Here is a 23263-nt window from a genome sequence, read left to right as displayed (position 1 = left end):
CAACCTGAGCTGACACAGACTCAGGGAGGAGAAGACAAATAGAGAACCTGAGTAAGGAAGGGGAGGCAGGGTGAGAGCACCAGCGGGACCCCAACACGACAGGGAGAGAGAGTGTGTGTGTGTCTGTGTGTGTGTGTGTGTGTGTGTCTGGGAATGTGAGATGAAATAAGCTGCAGAAGGAGGGAAAGTTAGGAGTCTTCTCTGCATCACGTTGACCCGCTCGTACACTCTCAACACTCGGGGAAAAACGACAGATTCAGGAATAAAAGAAATCCCACACAGGTCCAAGCAAACCGTTCACCGCTGGCACACACACACAAATAAACACACACACACACACACACACACACTCACACACACACCTGACAGTCTTTTTCAACTCTCGACAGGAGACACAGAGCGGCGCTGTGCCACCTGGCGCGGGACTTGAACCCTCAACCTTGGATAAAAGTCCTGACATCGCACCGTGGCTGTGTTTCAAAACGGATCGCATGACACATCAAAACAGACAGAGAAGAGAGAGAGAGTGGGGCGAGAGAGAGAGAGAGAGAGAAAACATAAAAAGGTGCACTCACAGTCGTCCGAGTTTGGGGTTGGACTGGAAGAGAAGCTCTGGGAGGAACTGCAGTTTGTTTCTGTTCAGGCGGCTGTGGAGTTGAGAAAAGGTAAAAAAGTCAAACATGTTTTTATTGGCGAGAAAAGTTCACGAACACGTTCGAACCGCGCCGCCTCGCGCTCCTCCATCGATCGTAACCATCACCAACCAGACGTCTGCATCGCCTTCAAGGTCAGCAGCTCTGTGCTTCAAAGGTCCTGTCTGTTTTTGTTGTGACCTCCAGGTTATCATGTCATGGTGTGTGTGTGTGTGTGTGTGTGTGTGTGTGTGTGTGTGTGTGTGTGTGTGTGTGTGTGTGTGTCGGTCAGATTGTGCTGCGTTTGAACCCTAGAAATCAAAAAGAAACCCCCAGCACGTCTGTGCAGAGGAGGGGAGACGGCTCTCTTCAATGATTAGGATTTGGACTGCAGTGCACATTTCAAACACTAGGGGGCAGAGTTACATACTGCTCCTTTAACCTCCAGTCAAACACCAGCAGGGTGTGGTGGTGGCGTGCTGCAGCAGAGACAGATGAGGACAATGTGAACGTGTTATCAAGCTACCAAAAGCATTCTGCTGAGAAACGAGGCGTGGAGGGGAAAAAGTAGGGGGGGGGGGGGGGGGGGGGTCGGGGGGGTCAGGGAGGAGAATCTGTGCTGGAGAAGACGCAGGCGCCGACCTCTTCACCCCGCTGATAATGATAATAAGACCCTGACTTTCACTCCTGTGCGCCTCTATGGAAAGAGAGCTGCAGTCCAAGAAGAGCTCTCCTCCATTTGAAATAATTGACCCCTCGCTCCGAGAGAAAAACTGCCCGTACCCAAAGTGAAGCACGAGATCGGCTTCTATTACACTTATATGAGTCACTTAGAGACGTCGGCTCACAAATCTGCCCGCGGGGTTTTTTTTTTTTTTTTTTTTTTTAAGGATCCTTTGTGCAAAATAACGACGTGTTCATTTTGAAATAACACCAGGCCACAAGTCGACGGGCACCGCTCGAAATCAGAATCCAATCCAGCAGAAATGGTCCCGAGACTTTGCACAAATAATCTCAGATGCAGACCAGTAGCTCGACATTTCAGAAATGGGATTCTGTTTTTGTTGGGAAAATCAAATAAAAACAGTCTCTGCATTGCGTGAACCCGACTCTCTTCACGTGACGTCGACGTCTGAGACCTCGGGGAAGAAGCTCATTCAGTCTAATTCTAAAGATCATAACTAAGCAACACGACAAACTCTCTAAACCTGCTGTGACTTCAGACCTCACATAAATCTCCTCCCCGTCGAGTTCACTCCACCTTTTTCACATTGTGACGCCATAAATCACACGGTCTCAGCATCGAGACCTCTCGGCCCCGACCTTCCACCCTGACAGGCGGAACATCAGAGGAGCTGTCAGCGAAGCATTTTAAAAAGCGTTTCACTATCAGAGGAGTCAAAACGTCCAGGAGCCTGCGTCCTTCGTGTCCCGCCAGCCGACATGTTCAACCACGCCGTCGCCCAACCCACGGGACGTAAAAGAATCAACTGTGGGGATGAAGTCGGTGAAATGCTGCTCCGCCCCGACCTTTGACCCCGCCCTGACACGGCGCGTTAAAGAGCCTTTTAACACCGCAGCAGCCTCTCTCTCTCTCTCTATCAGACGAGGGATCTCCGTTTAGAGAGAGACGCACGTGTTGCCGTCAGTCTCCTCAGGCTCCTCCTCCTCTGGCGCCTGGCCTTGAAGTCACGGGGAGAACATCTGTGACAGCGAAGCGTGCGGAAACAGAGACTCTCGGGCACGGCGCTCCGATGTCAACACGCCGTTTGGCATTTTGATTTCTGCTCAGTCACGACAAAGCGCTACTTTGATTCTAGAACGATCAATGGGAAGGAATGACTTCCTGTTTCCGTTTGGACTTTTCACACATGCACAAAACTCCCGACTATGCCCAGAGGGCGGCCATCTTGGATGATGTAATAAACTGCTTCATGTGTTTATCCTCTTCTTTCAACTCGTTCATTTACATCTAATTATTCTGAGCGTTGATCCGTTAAGCTGCCGTTTTAGTTGTGCGACAGTGATGACGTCATTCCTGTTTTAACGCCATGTCCTGTCTCCTCAGACGACCCCGCCCCACCCCCTCCCCCGATCCACGCTGCAGCTACACGTTGTGATTGGCCGTCTGATTTCCTGTCTTTTTTTCTAAACATGTTTCACACTCCGAGCAGGACGAGCACGGAAGAGTTTCCTCCTGCAGAGACGGTGAGTCCTCTTCAACATGCAGGTGTGTGTGTGTGTGTGTGTGTGTGTGTGTGTGTGTGTGTGTGTGTGTGTGTGTGTAAATGTTGTGTTGTGCACTCACACCTGGAGTCTGTTGACTAGAGCCTCAGTGTGAGGTGAAGTACACACACACACACACACACACACACAGGGGCGGTATCTGTGACAAATTCCTCGGTTGTGTGTGAAGTGGACGGACTCTGGTGACATTCAGGTAAACTCTGTGTATGTGTGTGTGTGTGTGTGTGTGTGTGTGTGTGTGTGTGTGTGTGTGACACGTGTTCTGCGAGCATTAAGCCACCTGAAGCAGCGATACGGACGACGGCACACTTACAGTCTCTCCAGGAGTCGCAGGTCTTGGAAGGCTCCTCGTTCGACCACGGTGATCTGGTTGTCCTCCAGGTGACTGCGGAGACAAACATGGACATGTAAATTATTCACCAGCGACTGAGCAGGAGAGGAACGAACAGTGAATATAAAAGGAGGCCAGAGAAGCAGTGTGTGATTTAACAGAGCAGCACAGATCTCTTCCACATTTCAAACTTCAGCTCTTCAGAGTTAGGATTACAAATGTGCAGCCAGGCTGAGCTGGAGGATTCACTGTGAGAGAAGAAGAAGAAGCAGCAGATAAATCTTCTGATCTTCAGCCGCATGCTGGAGAGAAACGCAGAGAGGAGACGCTCGCGCTTTGTTAAGGTTAATAGTTGAACCAAGAAATCACTGCATCGAAGAAAGAAACAAGAAAAAAAAAAAAAAAGAAACGACCTGGCATGAAGCAAAGGGTTTAAAAAGCATCTCACGAATGTCACAGCAAAGTGAGCCAAAATAAACACTCAACAACCCCCCCCTCTCTCCCCCCCTCCATGTCTCCTCTGCTGTGTGTGTGTGTGTGTGTGTGTGTGTGTGTGTGTGTGTGTGTGTGTGTGTGTGTGTGTGTGTGTGTGTCGTGTTTTGGGACAGTCTAAAGTTTTCCAGACGGGAAAGAGTTGAGAAGAGAGAAAGAACCTCTTCGCTGATATGTGTGTTTATATTATCTGTCGGAGAAAGTTAAGAGTGACATCTCCTTACAGAGGAGGAGGAGGAGGTCATGTGACAGGAAGTGGAAGAAGAAGAAGAAGAAGAAGAATTCGAGGGGCAGAGTTTAAGAGAGAGAGAGTGAAGATGGATGGATTGGGACAGGTATAAAAACGATCTTATCTGAGCCGTCATGTGCACCTTGAGATGTTTTGGCGTGACGCAGACGTGCAGATCTTTACATTTATTTCAACAGGAGGTCGTGTTGTCGTCCTCAAAATCAGACTTTGTCTCGTCTCTGAACTGAAAGCATTTTGCCTCGGTCTCGTCTCGGTCTCAGACTGGACAGACTCTAAGACCACCACTGAGCGGCTTCACGCCATCACTGCAATTAGACAAATCACTTCAACTACCGCCGAGTCAAAGTGAGTGACACAACGTGATATTTATGGTCTTGGTCTTGTCATGGTCTCGCCCTTCCTTGGTCTTGGCAGAACGCTGCAGGGCTGCCAGAGGAGGGTCTATGTGGCCTACGTCGAAGCCGCCTCACAAGATTCTTGAGGTCATATCGAGGACTTTTGGTGTTTTTTTTGCAGGACAAGCCGTTTAGCGCCCTCTACAGGCTCATCCTGGGATCACGTTTACCTCCTGATCTGAGACTTCGCCCTCTCGCTTAGTTTCCAGCATTGTAACACTGAGTGTGAGTTTTAAAATAGTTGGAGTGGTGAGTGATATCAATCTATCAAAAGGAACACATTTGGGAAAAGCTGGGACCGGTTCGAAAACGTTCCTGGAAAGGAGACGACAGGCGAGCGGAGAAACGTCTGATTCCTCGGGTGCAAATACAAAGTGCACAGACGATGCATAGAAATGCACACGCAGCGCTAATGTGCGATGTCAGGTTTGTGTGTAAACACGTGGAGAGTAAACACAGGTACAGAGTTCTGCATTGGTAGCAAACACAGGTGTTGACACAGCGCAGGCCCGGCTCCAGCACATCAGTCATCCTTCACGGGGCCGCCAGCGTTAGAGCGGCGTGCTGCTCCACACTCACTGCACTTTCTCCCTCATGACTTCAACCAGAGCGAGGGAAATCAAGACAGATCTCGGAGGAAGCTATCGCAGCGTAATTGTCCAAATGAGGGATTTTCCGCACGCTGACTCGATGTATGAAGACGAAGCAGGCGAGTCCGCAGCCAAACACATGTTGCGTGGAGTCGATGCTGGCACGCCGCCGCTCAGATGAGGTATTGTTTTCAGATCGGTTTTGGCGGAGAGATGGAGAAAACAGGGAGGAGACGTGTTTTAATGCGGCTTGGTGTGTCTGATAACTCTCTCCTCGACATTAAACGCACGATGACGTCACGCCACCTTACACTCGGAGCACTTGGCGTGTGCAGGAAACACTTCAGGGGATATTAACTTCACACACTGTTGACGCACAACGGGTGAAAGGCGGATTAACTTTCCCTCGGCCAAATGTTCAATATCAAGCACAAGTTGGGTTTTTTTTTACCTACATCCAGATTTGTTTGAAATTACTCAATTTCACCACAATCTGGAAGAGATCTCGTGACGTGCGGCGGCCAAAGATATCAAGCGAAGTGTTGTGCCTGCAGAGACGAGTGTGTGACGCTCTGATTAAAGAACGCTCAGGCCGCTGGATGAGGTTACGCAGTTTTGGAAGCATAGAAAGCTATGCTGAATGTTACGTTGGATTAAAGCCTGCAGTTGTATTCAGAAGCTTTCGGGCTCGTGTCCACTGACGTCCTTTTATTTTATTCTATTTTATTTTTGGCGCTGAAAGCGATTGATTTTTTTCTAAAAGCTTTCAGCGCTCTGCATCAAGAGCCACAACCCTCCATGTTCAATACACTCTGTTTACGACGGAGCGCGCTGCTAGCACTCGCCGAGCTGGACGGAAAAGAGCGACCTACGCAGGAAGTGAGACAAACGTACGCACAGAGCAGCCGGTCAATTTTCAAAATAAAACACCACATGCAGACTCCTGATCGTATTTTTCCATCACGTCGCTTTGTCTTTCTCTTTATGGTTTTTTTTTTTCAGGAGCGATTTTTAAAACAAACACAGCCGTCTCTGACGAGCGAAGCAGGGGTGCTCGGAGACAACTTTCGTAACCTAGCAACCATGAGGGCGTGTGAGAAGTGCCTCGAATTTGAAGCGCAGAGACACTTAACAAGTTCATAATAATATATTATCAATATATGATTATATATATAATCATATGATGATGACATACATAAACTATGAGTCAGCTTTTTACCTGTAAAATGAGTTTTTCACTGATCAGCATTAATTAGCCTGTTCACGGCTAACGTGAAGGCTAACAGCTTCTATGGAGCTATTAGCCTTCATGGGAAGAATGTTAGACGCAATAAACTACATGCAAACGATTCCCATGGGATGTATGTAAGTGCCCAGGAATTTCAGATTGTGTGTGTGTGTGTGTGTGTGTGTGTGTGTGTGTGTGTGTGTGTGTTTAAGTGAGAGGAATAAGAGGGAGAGATAAAGTGGTGGTAAATAACTGCAGCAAAGGTCAAAGGTTACACTCAGTGAGACCATGTCTGCCTTTGTTCCTCACTTTATATTGTGTGTGTGTGTGTGTGTGTGTGTGTGTGTGTGTGTGTGTGTTCCTTCTCAGACTATCTTCTTCTTCTTCTTCTTCTTCTTCCCAAGCCATCTCCTCCCTGTTTCTTTAACAGATTTAGAGTGGGGAAATGTCACAGCAGTTTATCACCAACCACATGAAATGAGCTGCTGGACAACCACACACACACACACACACACACACACACACACACACACACACACAAACACACACGTTTCTACGTCTGTCTCGCCCTGTCTTCGGTGCTAAAGATGCAGAAGTCAAGTCCTCAAACACACACAGATAAAACCTGAAACATTTACTGACAGAAGTTTCAAATCCTCCATTGTCCTCACAAGTATGGTTATAACTGAACAAACACAAACAAACAAACACACACACACACACACGCACACACACACACACACACACACACACACACAACCCTATTTCCACTCCTCAGCGTAGTTTGAGCCGGGAGTGTATTTTTATCTGCTGGTCTGGGTAAAACAGTGAGGAGGGAAGCTGCATGCAGCCAACAGTGATTATAGTTATTATAGGCCTAAAACACACACACACAGACACACACACACACACACACACACACACACACACACAGACCACTTGATGCAGAAGAGTGAGAGAGCGCTCAGTGGATGAGGACAGCTGAGAGGAGACGAGGAGTCACACACTGCAGAGAGCAACCGTTTAGACGAGTCAGCAAAGACCAGTTCTTCATTCTCCCACGGATCATTCACCGCACAGAGGCAGGAATCGAACCCACAACCCAGAGGCAGGAATCGAACCCAGAACACAAAGGCAGGAATCGAACCCAGAACCCAGAGGCAGGAATCGAACCCAGAGGCAGGAATTGAACCCAGAACCCAAAGGCAGGAATCAAACCCACAACCCAGAGGCGAGGATTGAACACAGAACCCAGGGGCAGGAATCGAACCCAGAACCCAGAGGCAGGAATCAAACCCACAACCCAGAGGCGAGGATTGAACACAGAACCCAGGGGCAGGAATCGAACCCAGAACCCAGAGGCAGGAATCAAACCCACAACCCAGAGGCGAGGATTGTGCACAGAACCCAGGGGCAGGAATCGAACCCAGAACCCAGAGGCAGGAATCGAACCCAGAACCCAGAGGCAGGAATCGAACCCAGTACCCAGAGGCAGGAATCGAACCCAGAACCCAGAGGCAGGAATCGAACCCAGAGCCCAGAGGCAAGGATCGAACACAGAGGCAGACGATTTTTATGTTATGTGTCTGGAAGTCCAGATATTGCAAAACATTCAGTTGCAGAATTCCCAAACTGTTGCTCAGCGAGAGACTGGAGATAAGAGAGCGCTCTGAGTCACATGACTCACACTTTCATGCAAACAGTTGGCAGATATTGCAGCGTTGTTGCAGCAGCTTAATAACCTCTGGATGTCATATTTGCCGTGTGGTTGTTTCACTGTTCAGAGTCAGCATGTAAGCTCACAGTGAGTCTGTTATTCAGCCTCATAAATATTCCCTTATTACTAAATGTACCTCTTTGGATTGGACCTCTGCATTCTCCCCTGCACTGAAATCCCTCATTAGGATGTCGAACTTTGATTTTATAGAGACCCGCTCCCCCCTATAGCTACATACAGGCCCATTAGGTAAATATAGCATTAGCTTAATTGCTCCAGCATGCAGGGTTTGTGTTCGTTAATGGGGTTCCTTGTAAAGACACAAACACAGGTCACAGAGAGCGCTGGAGCTACAGTCGTGTCCTCGTACCTGAATGAGTGAATCACCCGCTCATTGAAACGTCTGATGAATGTTGTTGATGTTTGATGATGCTAACACGTGTAGCGCTGCAGCGGCACAAAACTGTGTGTGTGTGGATGGAGACATGAGCTAATCACACCTACGTGCTGTAAACATGTTCATGTCTGCTGTAAAAACAGGCTGTTTGAATGGGTGTGTATGTGACTTCCTGTGCTGCTGCAGCCAGCCTCTAGTGGACACTCCAGGAACTGCAGCCAGCCTCTAGTGGACACTCCGGGTACTGCATGAGTTTACTTCTATTTATAACATCGGAGGAGGCTGCTTGCAGTAAACAAACCCCAATGATCACATCTGAGACGTTCTAACTGCTTTCTTTAAATGAAAACATCGGACAGCATCAAACATCAAGAACCCGCTCGGCACACGCCGTGCTACACGCGTGTTTTAAGAGCATCCTGTCCTCGTCCTGAAGGAACTGAAACACTTGATCAACACAGCGTGTTGAAGAAAGAGCTGACACACTTACAGGATCCGGAGGTTCTTGAGGCCAGAGAAGTCCACCTTGGTGATTCTGGTGATGTTGTTTTTGTTCAGATCCCTGCAGAGAGAGACAGACGGGATATTAATACAACAGAGAACACAACACATGATCATCAAAGGAGACCCACAAAGTGTGTGTGTGTGTGTGTGTGTGTGTGTGTGTGTGTGTGTGTGTGTGTGTGTGTGTGTGTGTGTGTGTGCCGCTGTGTGTGTTCTCGCTCAGTGGAATTAGTGAATGTGGCAGCAGCACAGAGCGTGAGAATGCCCCACAGCGTGTGAGCCCACACACATCCACAACACACACACACACACACACATCCACAATACACACACACACACACACATCCACAATACACACACACACACACACGCAGAAACATACAAACACAAACAAACAGAAAACAAATCACACTAACACTCCTACCGTAAAGTCGCCGGGATAATATGCAAACACTCTCTCATACAAATGTACGCAAACACACACACACACACACACACACACACACACACACACACACACACACACACACACACAGCTTCTGCTGCTCTGAATTATGAGAAACAAACTCTGCAGCAAAAAGCGGGATGAAATTATTTTCTCTTTCCATCATCAGAGTTTAAAAGCTTATCGTGTTTCCTGGCTGACATTCAATCTGTTTTAACTACGGCTGCACGATGTATGCATACTGCAACATGAACTGACTGCCCGAGAGAGTGTGTGTGTGTGTGTGTGTGTGTGTGTGTGTGTGTGTGTGTGTGTGTGTGTGTGTGTGTGTGTGTGTGTATGTGTGTGTGTGTGTGTGTGTGTGTGTGTGTGTGTGAACTTGTTCCCTGTTTATTGAAACGCTGTCGTACTGGAGGAATTAGGGCAAGGAAAAGAAAAACATGCACACATGAGAGCACAGACAAACAACACACACACACACACACACACACTGTTCCCCTCGCTTTGTAAACTTTCACTTGCCCTCTGTCACTCACACACTCACACACACACATAAACAGTCTGGTCCGAGTCCGAGGCCGCCTGCGTGTGTGTTTTTCATAATACACCTAAACATTTATAAATCTGATTTAAGACCATATTAGGTTTCAAAAGGCTTCGACGAGCTGCCGTGGAGACGAGCGCTAATAAGAGCCATACTCAGCCTGAGACCGGGGCAAGGAGACCTGAAGAGGGTCCGGGGGCCACCAGGGGCCCCTCCCCAAGACTACAAAAACACTCACTGATAAAATAACTACTCAACAGACTGTTGGAGCGGAACGAAGAAAGAGGATGCGACATTCAGACCGCCGTTTCAAGCCGCCATATTTAGGCCTGTGTGACGTTTCTTCTTCATGTGAATGTCACACTCACAGCATCAGAGGCGTGACAGAGGAGGGACGCCATGTGACAGCACTTTTTAAAGTGAAAAAAAAAAAATAATGTAAAATTCTGTAAAAAAGGAGGAACGAAGTTGAACACTTCAAAACCAGCGAGCGAGCGAGCGAGCTCCGTCGTTCGTCCACAGACAGGATGACAGGAAGTGTAAAGGTTATATGGTGAGTCCAGGTAAACACCACATCCTGATGAGAATCAGACTCCTGTTTCGCTCCCTCACAGCCACTTTCACCCCCATGCCCCCCCATGTCTTATCTTTCACTGTTTCACAGTTGACTAAACACTTTGCTTCTCCTTTTCTCCTAATCGCTCCTCTTTCATCTCAATCTTTCTCTCCTTTACAGTCGGCCACATTTTTCCTACACTTCTCTTTTCTTTCTCAGCCTTCTCCTCCTCTGGTCCCTTCATCCTTATCTCCATCTCTCTCTCGCTCTCTCGCTCTCTCTCTCTCTCTCTCTCTCTCTCTCACAGTGGAAACTTCTTTATGCTCTCACCAGGGAAACGACTTCACACACAAACAAACAGTGAGGATGGAGAGGCAGGTGGAGAGCCACGCAAAGGCTGAATGACCTCCAGCTTGCGTCTTCCTGACTTCTCAAAGCTCTCTCTCTCCCCCGCCCGGCCGTTTTGGACGCCCCTGGGTTTGCCAGATATGAGCGGAGTTATCAGGTCAACAGGTGTTGCAGCGATGGAAGATGAGATCTTAAAGCTTTTATTGAGGAAGCCATTTTTAAGCAGCTGGTCTGCTGAACTGTGTGTGTGTGTGTGTGTGTGTGTGTGTGTGTGTGTGTGTGTGTGTGTGTGTGTGTGTGTGTGTGTGTGTGTGTGTTCCAATCAGCAGTAAAGCTCAACTTCACTTTAAACTTAAGTGACCAGCTGGAGGACAGACGACCAATAAGACGCTGCAGAACAACAGTCCTGACCTCTGTTAATGTCTTTACAGCCAGTCGTGTGTGTGTGTGTGTGTGTGTGTGTGTGTGTGTGTGTGTGTGTGTGTGTGTGTGTGTCTGACAGCAGGTCACATAAGAATGCAAACAGCAGGTGTTTCAGGTATTATACCATACAACACACACACAAACAAAAGCACAGACAGCCTCCCAACACACACACACACACACACACACACACACACACACACACACACACACACACACACACACACACACACACACACACACACACACACACACACACACACACACACACACACACACACACACACACACACACACACACACACACACACACACACACACACACATCTCAGCCCAGACCATGAAACCAGCGAGCCTTACAGTCTGGCTGACTGTGTGTGTGTGTGTGTGTGTGTGTGTGTGTGTGTGTGTGTGTGTGTGTGTGTGTGTGTGTGTGTGTGTGTGTGTGTGTTGGGGGGCTGACTGACTTACAGCTTTATTGGTTGGCTTCACCACAGAGTCTGAGAGAGAAGGTTCAACAAATGAGCGATCAGGTGACAAAGAGTCCCGAGAGATTCACCGAATGGAAAAGTCTGAACGACCGCCGCCCGCTGCCCGCCGCGCTTCCTCGTGAAGCAGGTTTGTATTTCTGACATGTGGGGTCACTGCCCGGTCACTTGTTTGTCCCTCTCTCTCTCTCTCTCTCTCTATTTTAACTCTCCTCTCGGTGTTTTCTTGACCTCCTTTTATTGCTATGGTTGGAACAATGAGGGGATCGAGAACAGTTTCCTCTCTCTGTTCTGTTTCTATCTATCTCCAAGACTGTGACATTTATTTTTTCCTTCCACGCAGCACTGCGTCCTTATCTCTCCACCCCTCCATCCTTTCCTTTTCATCCTCTGCTGTTCTCCGTCCAACGCTTCATTTACCAATGCGTTTGCTTCCTGCTCTTATTTTCCATCCAGCTCTTGTACTTCTTCTCGTTCTCGCCCCTTCTCTCTCTCTCTCTCTCTCTCTCTCTCTCTCTCTCTCTCTCTCTCTCTCTCTCTCTCTCTCTCTCTCCCTCTCTGTCTCTCTCTCTCTCTCTCTCTCTCTCTCTCTCTCTCTCTCTCTCTCTCTCTGATAGGTATGCTCAATTTGGCTCTCTAAACCTCCCCAGTTACGTAAGGAATCCTAATTGCCTTCTTCCTTTTCCTGTGCGCTCCACGCTCTGCAGAAAGCAGAAGTCGGGCGTCAGGGTGATTCAGGATTAAACTCCGTCACAGCTGCACACGTTTGAACGTTTGTTTCATCTTATTGATTCGAGATGAACTCGTTACCTTTTCTGGACACAAGCAGCAATAAGTAACTTGATCAAAAGAGAATCCAAACCAGTCGAAAGATGTCTGAAGTCTTTCAGCTGAATCATGTTGAAATTGATTCAAACATACTTTGAAGCTTCTCTAAGCACCAGGCTCGACTTCTGTGACGCTCTGCTTTCTGGGCGACCGAAGAATCAGCTGCAATCAGTTCAACACTGACACAATGTACACATTGCATTAGACTTCACATTTGAACGGCGAGGTTTCATGAAGCGCTCTTCTTGTTGCACGTGCGAGTAAAAAGGGAGGGATGAGAGGAGGACAAACGCTGAGTCGGATGTCTGTCGTTGCGTTCTCACAGCTCGCATCACGGCTAGCTTAGCACAGATTCTCAAACAGGAAACAGGAGTCTGGGTTAAATATTTCACGGGAACGTAAACTCGGGGGGGGGTACACGGGAACCAATGACACACGGCAGGTTACATGACGGTTCATAGCGAGTATCATGTTCACTCTGATTCCTTAAATATGAAACTTGAGCGGCCAAACATCCTGTAAATGAGTAAAAGGATTCTCAGAGCCAGCACGTTTATTTTAAGGCGGTTTGGCTGCAGCCTCGAAGAGGACCTGTGTGTGTGTACGTTCAAGATCAAGCAAGAACAGACACATGCAAACGTCTGTGCGGGATGTTTATGTACTTTTCTTTTCAAATATAGAAAGCAGTCGAATGGTTTGACTTCTATTTTCACCGCTCGTTTCCAGTTCGTCTCACGATTTCTGCATGTCCTCTTTGTTTTTATTAATCCCTGACGGAAATTCTGGTCTACACTGTGTTATTAAGAAACATGCTTCACACACACACACACACATGCATCACACACTCATGATTCAAGACAACCCAAATCCCTCCAGGCTGAGCTACGTCCGGCGTACGTTACAGCACAAACGAATTGACACAGCGAACGCAAACGTTAGCTAACAGCAGAGAAGAAGACAAAGCTTTGTTTGATGTTCTGAGTCCCCCCCCCCCCCCCTTCCCCCTTCACCCCCCTCCCCAGAGAGTTCCTCGCGTGGGCTCTGCATGCTTCTCGGAAACATTCTGACACTTGGCATTTAGCAGTTTGTCTGTTCTGCACCGCGCTCTGCTCCCGACAGAATCCTTCCTCTGTTTGTGCAAAAAGCCAAATCATCACGGGCGACGACGAACACAACGAGGAGAGGAGCAGGGACGAGGAGTCGACGTGATTAGTCCGTTAGTTGTGCTTACACAACGTTCGCTTACTCCTCTGTGTGTCTTTGAATTGAGAGGAAAGAGGAATCTTCTCTCAATTAAAACAAAAATGAAGAATTGAAAGCCGATGCTGAAGTGTAACATCCTGCAGTTCCTGGAGTGTCCACTAGAGGCTGTCTGCAGACGCACAGGAAGTCACATACACACCCATTCAAACAGCCTGTTTTGACAGCAGACATGAACATGTTTACAGCCTGCTTCAAAAAACCAAATAGGTGTGATTAGCTCGTCTCCATCCACACACACTGTACGGGGGGGAATGTTTTGATGACTCAGCAGTTTTGATTGGATGAAGGATCAGAGTTATTCACAATAAGGCGTGTAGCTGAGCTGATTGACAGGTGGGCGCCGTGTAACGGTTTGTCAGGAGGCTTAAAACCCGCCTCAGCTCTCAGCCTGTCGTTAGCTTGACTCAGAGTTAGCCTGAGACAGCATTTCCAGCACGGAGACCGCTATCCATGGGACTCCAGCGCCCCCTGCAGGGACGCACGGGGGACTCCAGCGCCCCCTGCAGGGACACACGGGGGACTCCAGCACCCCCTGCAGGAACACACGGGGGACTCCAGCGCCCCCTGCAGGGACACACGGGGGACTCCAGCGCCCCCTGCAGGAACACACTGGGGACTCCAGCGCCCCCTGCAGGAACACACGGGGGACTCCAGCGCCCCCTGCAGGAACACACGGGGGACTCCAGCGCCCCCTGCAGGAACACACGGGGGACTCCAGCGCCCCCTGCAGGAACACACGGGGGACTCCAGCGCCCCCTGCAGGAACACACAGGGGACTCCATGGCTGATTGGATTTCGTTAAAATCTGGAGTCTTGTCTGTGTTTCGTCATCTTCTGCGTTGCGTTCAGTCGATCACACTTCATTTCTCTCTCCCTCTCGCCGTCTCTGCTCGATGTTAACGCCACTCAACCTCAGGAAATTCATAGTTTGCCGTCGCTGTTAACCGCGCAGGCTTGACCACATTTGGGAGTCGCCTGCAAGCGTCCCCTGCTTTTAGAGCTGCACGAGCCAACGGGGCTGTAAAGCGCCGCTGTATTTGGTTAGCTCCTTTTCTTTGCTGCAGTTTATAGGGCTGCGTTTCTTTTGTGTAGGTTTACTGCGGCTGCATTGGAAGTGAACGAGGCGGGTCGGAGGTGGGGGGGGGGGGCGAGAGGGTAATTTGGCGGACAAGAGGGCCACTTGACAAGAACAAGGACTGCTGCTTCCTAAACAGAGGCCAAGTCAGGAACGAGGGCGACGAAGAGAGGATGAGGAAGTCAATGAAAGAGACAAACCTTGAGAGAGAGAGAGAGCGAGAGCGAGAGAGAGAGAGCAAGAGAGAGAGAGAGCGAGCGAGCGAGAGCGAGAGTGAGAGAGAGAGAGAGAGCGAGCGATGATGAGCTTCCCTGTAAGCTTCCGTCAAACATAAACAGTCTGTCACTTTGCTGAACGTTGCACAGAAAAGGAAAATGATTGGGTAGGTCACGCTCGCTCTGTACTCTCTTCTTGTACGCACATATTGCATGCAAACACACATACACAATGAAGCACCTACACACACACACACACACACACACACACACACACATATTTGAGGGGAGCCCAGGAACACACACACTGAGAAAAGAAAGTCCCTGCAGCAGGGATATAATGTGTTGCTTTGGTGACAGTGGCCTAACAAAACAGTGGCATAGCTTGTTAACATCAAACGACTGCACACACACACACACACACACACACACACACACACACACACACACACACACACACACACACACACACACACACACACACACACACACACACACACACACACACACACACACACACACACACACACACACACACACACACACGCTGAAGTCGCTGAGGACTTCTGTTTTGAGGGAGAGTCACAGAAGGTCATTCGTGACTTCGAGTAGTTTCTGTGTGACACAGCCTCAAACTTTCCATCTTCAACTAATCGCATGTTTAAACTGAATCGCATGTTTAAACTGTTAAAGAGTGAGAGTGTGTGTGTGTGCTGCCTAATGATGAGGGTGCACCGTGTGTGTGTGTGTGTGTGGCCCCATGCATACAGCCCCTGTTTCCATGCATGTGTGTGCATAAATGTCCCGTCTGTGTGTCTGTGTGTTATCTTTGTGAGAGCGGATATTCTTGGACATGTTGGCCGGTCGTCACGACTTCAAAGAGTTCTCTGAGAGCGAAAAAAAAATTAAAAATCTTATTTTAGTCGTCTTGGACATCAAACCGAAATTCCTATCTGTAATAATACAAGTTTACAAAGTGAGGGGTGTAATAAGGCAGTTAAACGGCTGCTGGACGATCACACACGCTGAAACAACCTGCAGGTTAAAACAACCGGCTTTGAAGAGGAAATTAAGGCAAACCGGGAAATTATCACAGAAATTGTTCTCTGAAACCATCCATCACAGTTCAGCTGCCCTCGCTCTGTGGTCCAACTTTGACCCGCAGCTTACACACACACACACCCACACACACACACACACACACACACACACACACTCATTTCAAAAATAAAAAGGTTTTGGTCAAGCGTTTCTTGCACACGTTTGCCCGTCTGATAATTCATTTTTCATTCCTCCTGGTGGAAATGTTCCTTCAGCTGTTCCTTAGTTCTGCTTTCGTGTGACGCGTTGCATTAAATCAATTAAAGTTTGCAGACTTCACTGAGATGAACTCAAATCGGAGTAAAGTAAAGCAGAACATGTCAGCGGTCAGCAACGACACCGTCGCTTCACTTTCATTTCAAATAAACAGAAACACACTGTTGGAAACACGATAACGCCGTCTGTGTATATCTCGACTATTTTTTTAAATGTATGCATAAATTGCCACGCTGACGAGAGGGCGAGAGAGCAGGGGAGAGAAAGGTGCTGTCTTTACGTCCCTGCTGTAAATGCACCCCCCCCCCCCCCGTCTCCTCCTGATGAGTAACAACACCTACACGATGGCCTGTAGGCGCCGCTGCAAGCTAAACGGTGACGCCGCCTTCAACAGATCCAGAATGTGTTGATACAAGGCGACCACGTAGTGACAACGGCGATACGAGCAGCCCTGCCTCGTGGCCCCTTCTGGCCCAGAGGACTCGAGCGTGTGGGCTGATCTGCAGCCACAGCCGGGATAATATAATTATATTTATAATTATAATTATAATTATATTTTTTTTTATCAGGGTAGGTTTAGGTTTTGGGTTTGTACCAGTGCAGCCAGAGAGCCGAGGAGATGCATGGGTTCAAGTGTTCATTCATATATGGGCCTGATTTTCCAAACATTCACCAGCGTGACCGTGTCGTCCTCTCCCCCGGGTCGAGTGTATAGAACATGTGAATACAGTGTGTGTGTGTGTGTGTGTGTGTGTTTTAACACTGCCAGCCGGCTCTGTTTCCCAGAAGGGCAGAGCCCGCTGCGAGTGCCAGCTGGCTGCCGACTTGGCAGACTGAAAGTCATTATATAGAAAGGTCAGCTGCCCGCACTCTGGAGTGAATATCACCCACTGACCTAGAATCAGAGCCTAAATATTGGTTGCCCTCGCCCGTGCCATTCGGCGTACCATAAGTGAAACAAACACGGTTGGAAGGGCACAAGATGGTTACCGCGAGATGGCTGCAGATGATAGGCGTGACATTAAGTGGCTGCTCGAGAACAGCAAGCTCATTGTGGTTTCCACGTCTTAGTTTAGACTTGTCTGCTTTAGCAATAAGACTGGGCTGCTCCTCAGATGTATTACATCACCGCCGTACCCACGATAACAGTAAAGAAGTCTCTTTATCCAACCATGGCTTTTGTTCAGCAGCTAACCGCGGCATGTGTGCCGACTGAAGGAGTGTAGAAGGACTGCAAAGAAAACACACATTATGGCTGAAGCCCGTCTCTGTGCTGTGTGAGAGGACGGCTGAGAGGACGGCTGAGAGGACGGCTGAGAGGACGAGGAAGGATGACGTTAAGGAGAAGAGAGAGAAGCAGCGTGTACGTCCCGGTTGGCGGTGTCGTCGTTGCCTCGTGTTTAGCAGCTTTACCGGCTGCAGAAAGTCGTCGAACCCGAGTCGTGTCTCAAGATTTGAAAGCTTCGAAAAGTCGTCTCTGTCCTCGTTAGCTTGATACGTTTGAATCTTTCAAAGCGATCTCGGCTAGCATGTAGTAAATTAGCCCTGATTTAGCCACGGAACTACAATCGTCACGGTAACAGGTGAATGACACATGCTAACATTTAGCAAGCAATGAGCTGTAAACGCTAGCAAGAGTCACATTTTGTGCAGCTGAAAGGGGCGGGGCCAAAAGTGAAGTGAACACCCAACGGCACGTCGGTGATTAGCGATTGGTTTTGATTCCTTCAAATGATTCCAAATTTAGGGGACAGGAACTGTGTCAGCACAGATTAGCTGGTCTGCTGCTTCACGCACAGGTTAGCATGAGATCACACACACACACACACACACACACACACACACACACACAAAGATTCCAGTCCCACCATGGAATGCAGCTCCACAGCCGAGGGTGTGGTGGTTACAGCGTCCGTTGACCAATCAACACCAAGCTTTGATAAGAGCCAGAAGCCGGAGCTGGAACGTGTGTGTGTGTGTGTGTGTGTATCCATTTTACAAAAACATAAACCCAATAACCAAGGCTTGCGCACACGCACACACACACACACACACACACACTGGCAAGGTGCTATTGTTGAGCTCTCCGTGGTAGGTTGGCACGCTGTCGGGAAATGGGAGCTGTGAAAACTCGAGTGGAGAGATGCTGCTGGCGAACTGAAGGTGTGTGGATGTGTGTGTCGAAGGAGGAGGAGGAAAAAAGAGGCAGGAGGGCCGAAAAAAATTCAGAATGAGTTTGTGCAGAGTTGGCTCAGGCCGCACGCCGCACGCCGCTTCCAACAGTGAACTCATTCAACCGCAAAGACGGGCATCGACACACGCCGCCGTTCGCTCCGACTCTACTCAACGCTCCGGTCCGAGCACCACGGTCCGACTTAAGAGCGCGCCAGTCCTCCGCGCTCCGTCCTAAAAACACAGCGACCTCGCGGCACGCATCGAGCTGCACCGAGCAGATCGACCTCGTCAGGAAGTCAGACAAGGAAACGCGCAGAGCATCCTGTCTTTTTCAAAATAAAACACAACATACAGACTCTGTGTCGTATATTGGTATATTTATCGGTCACAATAACGACATCTGCAGGATCAGACTCAACCTCCAACATGTCCAGAAGTGCAATCAATTAAGCAAACAGAACAGTATATACATTTAAATGAAACGTGTATATCCACACGCACATTGTATTCAGAATGATCCTGATTGCTCCCTCCAGAGTTCCCAGAATTCATAGCAGCAGTTTGGAATTTGCGCCTCTAAAAGATCAACACTCGGAGGTTTGTGTGTCCAATCGCTGAAGGGCAGGTGTGTGAACTGGATACAGGAGAGAAAAGCCCTCGATTTCCAATTCACTTTAGACAGCATTGTTAAGCCTGTTAAGTCCCCCCCCCCCCCCCGACCCCCCCGCACCCGACCCCCCCCCCCCCATCCTCCCAAAGTAAGTCCTCCACTCAAATTAGATGCAAATGAGGTCTCAAGTGGCTTCCCGAGGAGGGCATTACGGAATTGACTGGCCTGGGGTAATCTGTGAGGCTGCCTGTGAGAGTGTGTGTGTGTGTGTGTGTGTGTGTGTGTGTGTGTGTGTGTGTGTGTTGAGTGTACAGACGAGGCCACCAGTGTTTTTCTCTCGTTAACCTTTCCAAACGCTCTGTTTACAAGAGCGAGGAAAACTGAGCCGTTTTTTTTTTTTTTTCATGCTGCAGTCATGCTAAATGTTAGCCTCACCTTTAAGTTGTGGCGCCGCAGGAAGTGAACCGGATTCAGAGTTGCACGCAGCCCTGAAAAGAGAGAACGCTCGGACTCTGGAAAATTTGGTTTAACCTTTACAGCGCCAACGTTTTTCCATTTTGATCGAATTCTCATCACTGACGCAAACGTGTTTCTTTTTACTCAAAGTTTTCTTTCAGCCTTTTTTTTTTTTCCATCACTCTTTTGTTTTGCCAGATCTCCCTCAATTTGTGTCAGGTAGCTCTCTCTCTCTCTCTCTCTCTCTCTCTCTCTCTCTCTCTCTCTGTGGTGTGTGAACTCTGATTCTCTACATTTGTTTTCAGAAAGCTCTGCGGAGTCTCCGTGAATCGTTCTGATTTGGTCCATGTGGCTCCAGAGAGCGATAAAGCGAGCAGCGTGGAGCCGCAGTCGGGGAAAGATTTTCCACCCGAGATAAGGCCCGAGCTGTGTCTCTTTCTCAAACGCCACATGTCTTGTGGTTTTGTTGCATAGTATTCTGCTGTGGTTAGAGTACTATGAGTGTGTGTGTGTGTGTTTTGGGGGGGGGGGGGGGGGGGGGGGGGCTGTGTCCCATGTTCTCCATGTTCTCCATGTTCTCTATATCTATAAATCTCTGTATGCAAACTGAACATGTCTGCATAACACCGAGTCCCTGAAGCCGAGCCTCCCAACCTTTTCTGGCTCGTGACTCCACAGAAGTTTGGGGACCCCGCTCAACCAAAACACACCCAGCTTATTTCAGGGTAACATGCATTCAGACTTGTTGTGGACAGAGACTTAAAGGCCCGGGAGGAGATCTGAGCCCAAAGTGAGGATTTAGTACGGCTGACGCGTGACTAAGAGGTTAACAGAAATACTAAATGTGTGTTAGCCCACGTGCTAACTGCAAGCTAACATATCTTTTTCACTGAGCAATTATGAGACATTTCAGAGGACGTTTCAAAGTTGGAAAGCGTGCTCTAAAGAATCGCTCTGAAAAGTTTTGCGTGACGACCCCAAGAAGAAATGTCAAATGTATACAGCAAAGGGGAATACACGTTATTGGCTGCTTTGGTTGCGTTGTTCCCCACCAGGACTTTGAGTCATGTTAGAAAAAAATCCCACCGTCAGTGTTTTGAATCCAAGCTGAGAGAAAGAACATGAGGATGGAGAAAGCTACGAGGTCGTCGGAGCCGTCGTTCAAAGAGTCTGAGGCTAGAAACATAAATGATTCATATTTAGAGACGGTTTCTCCGAGGGCTTCGGCTCAGCAGGCCAGATTAATGCACGCCGGTGTCCAGCCGGTGACCTCAACATTGCGACATTTTGTGTATCTCTCCGTGCCAGGAAAGTTCTGGAATAACACGTTCAATACATTGAAATCAATCTGTGACCCTGACTTTGAATTATAATCTGGATCGCCTGATTGCGTTGCCATGCAAACCGTTTCTTTTTACCCCAATATTGACTCTGTCATAACAAACGTCCTCTAATCCTTTTTGCATGACGTTGATCACTTATTAGTGGTAACAGACGGACGAGTTCACGGACGTTTCAAAAACACACTCTGGCTCCTCTGCAGAGGTTTCCATCCGACGTTTCAGCTCGCGACAAATTGGTGACATTTTCAAAACTGGAGATCTTCGCCGAATGTTGACATGAACATCACGATCGTTTGCAGACTTTGTTTGGAGGCTTCTTAACTCCGCACTTCACAAACTTGGCACTTTTAGGTTGTACGAGAAATCTGTCGCCCACATGGACCTCCTCCCAGCAGTCAAATCCAAATCCCCGCTCAGGGCCATAACGCTCATCTCTCTTTCCTGAAAAGTTTCCCATCTGCCGTAACCTTTAAAACTGGAATCTCATCCATTTTAATGTTTCCCATCTCAGACTCCCTAAAATATATCTGCAGAGAGAGAGAGAGAGAGAGAGAGAGAGAGAGAGAGAAGGGAGGGAAAGAGCAACCCCGGGCCAAAGTCACAGCTGAAACACTGACCTGGATAAATCAGTGAAACATAAACACATAGTTTCTGGAGTGAGGAGGGAGGGAGGGGGCGCTGCTACCCCAAATATTCCACCCCGGGGACCCAGGCACTGAAGCAGGGGACCCCCTTATCCTGGCTCCCCATCACAGCCTGCTCTAATTATTTATTTTGCCAGGGTGTAAATGTCTTCGGGGGATTGCTGCGTTAAAGCCAAACAGGTCCTGGGAGGTCACCGCAGCACCGTGAGACGGCGGAGGTACGGGGGCTCCTTGTTCACACTCACGCGAGAAACCCAATCACACACAAACATGCACGTGTAAACACACATGGCCGACTGAAAAAAAATCACGCACAAATGCTAATCATGTTCATATCCAGCAGTAACCCCCTCCCCGACATCCTCACAAACAAAGCCCCCCCCGTGTCACCCCTGATTGAGTTTGTTGTCTCAGCGTTAGGTCCGTTGTCGATCCCCTGCGGAGCTTTCGCCCGCTCCCTTATCTGGCATAATCACTTCCATACCTCCACAGCATATAGGTGTGTGTGTGTGTGTGTGTGTGTGTGTGTGTGTGTGTGTGTGTGTGTGTGTGGCTGTGGGGGTGTGAACGTGTCAGGATCAGGCAGCAGCAGTGAAGGCGGCTGTCAGGCGGCTGTCTCTGCTTTAGGAGTGCATTTCATGAGAGATCTGACTGACTGTCAGCAGAGTCTGAGAACACGTTCAGATTAAACTCCGGTCGCTGAGCATCAAGGCTGAACTCTTCGGATCATGTGTGGGGAAACTTTCTGCGAAGGGGAAAAGATTTAAGGGCTTCACTACTGCTTCTTCTCACCTTTCATTTCGACCTGTTTCAAACCTTGAATACTCGCTGTGAAAGCGTCCTTCACGGCCTCCACTCCCCGGGGTCAGTTCTTAGTTTTTAGAGTGTTTCATGAGTGCATGGCCGCTGTTACTGCTCAGGTTCAGGGGAAGCTCTTCCTTCATTTGTAGAATAAAGTAAATCAAATTCACAGAGGAAAATGTTCCCAGCTATCAGATTATTATTATTATATTATTGTTATCAGTTATTATTAAACTCACACTTTAATCTCCCATAGAATTTAAAAAAAAAAAAAAAAGTGAAAAAGTCCCTGTTTTATTTCCTCAGCTGAAGATGAGCCTCTCCTGTGTGAGCTGATTTTAATGTGAGATGACTGGAAGGACTGAGTCTCTAAATGTACAATGTAAGAATATATAAAGTGATTGTTTTTATTTTGATCAGTGAGAGCAGACTGAACACTTCGCTGCATGATGGCGAGAAGAAGACGTGAACACCGAGAGGAGGGTTGACTTTTAAAAACTACTTTTCATTGAGGATGGTTACAGATTAAAATGTGTCTCATCTCTGAAAACTTGTCAACACAACATTTTAAGTTTTTAATGGAGTCCACGTGCTGCCAGTTTAACCTCTAACTTCATTACAGGATTATGAAATTGAAGAGGAAAGAAAAAGCGCGACGATGTGAATGATGACGGAGTAATAAAAACAGTTTAAAGTTTCTTTTTTCACTTACAGGCGCTCGGCATTCCTCGGTATTCCCTTAGGTACGGTCTTCAAACCCAGACCCTGGCAGTCCACATGCGACCCGGAGCAGCTGCACTTGTGTGGACATGCAGTCACCGAGGCAGCGCACAGCAGCAGCGCCAGAGCCAGAGCCCAAACCCGGCACGGCGCGGCACGCTTCTCCGGACGCATCATATCCACTCAGAGTACGTCCAAAGAGATGCTGGTTGAAAATCCGCGGGGTGGT

General features: G+C 48.4%; 1 protein-coding gene across 1 annotated transcript in view; it reads right to left on the bottom strand.

Annotated features, from left to right (window-relative positions):
* The window catches only part of slit3 (slit homolog 3), a 188619-nt gene extending 165399 nt beyond the window's left edge, over positions 1-23220 (bottom strand). The window contains 4 exon segments of the mRNA XM_079352447.1: positions 576-647; positions 3193-3264; positions 8770-8841; positions 23027-23220. Coding sequence (XP_079208573.1) covers positions 576-647; positions 3193-3264; positions 8770-8841; positions 23027-23211 — 401 coding nt within the window. The 5' untranslated portion in view covers positions 23212-23220.
* Between the last annotated feature and the right edge of the window lie 43 nt (positions 23221-23263).

This window comes from Symphodus melops (genome assembly GCF_947650265.1).
Source record: "Symphodus melops genome assembly, chromosome: 9".
NCBI classification, from domain to species: Eukaryota; Metazoa; Chordata; class Actinopteri; order Labriformes; family Labridae; genus Symphodus; species Symphodus melops.
This window is presented reverse-complemented; position numbering and strand designations above follow the sequence as displayed.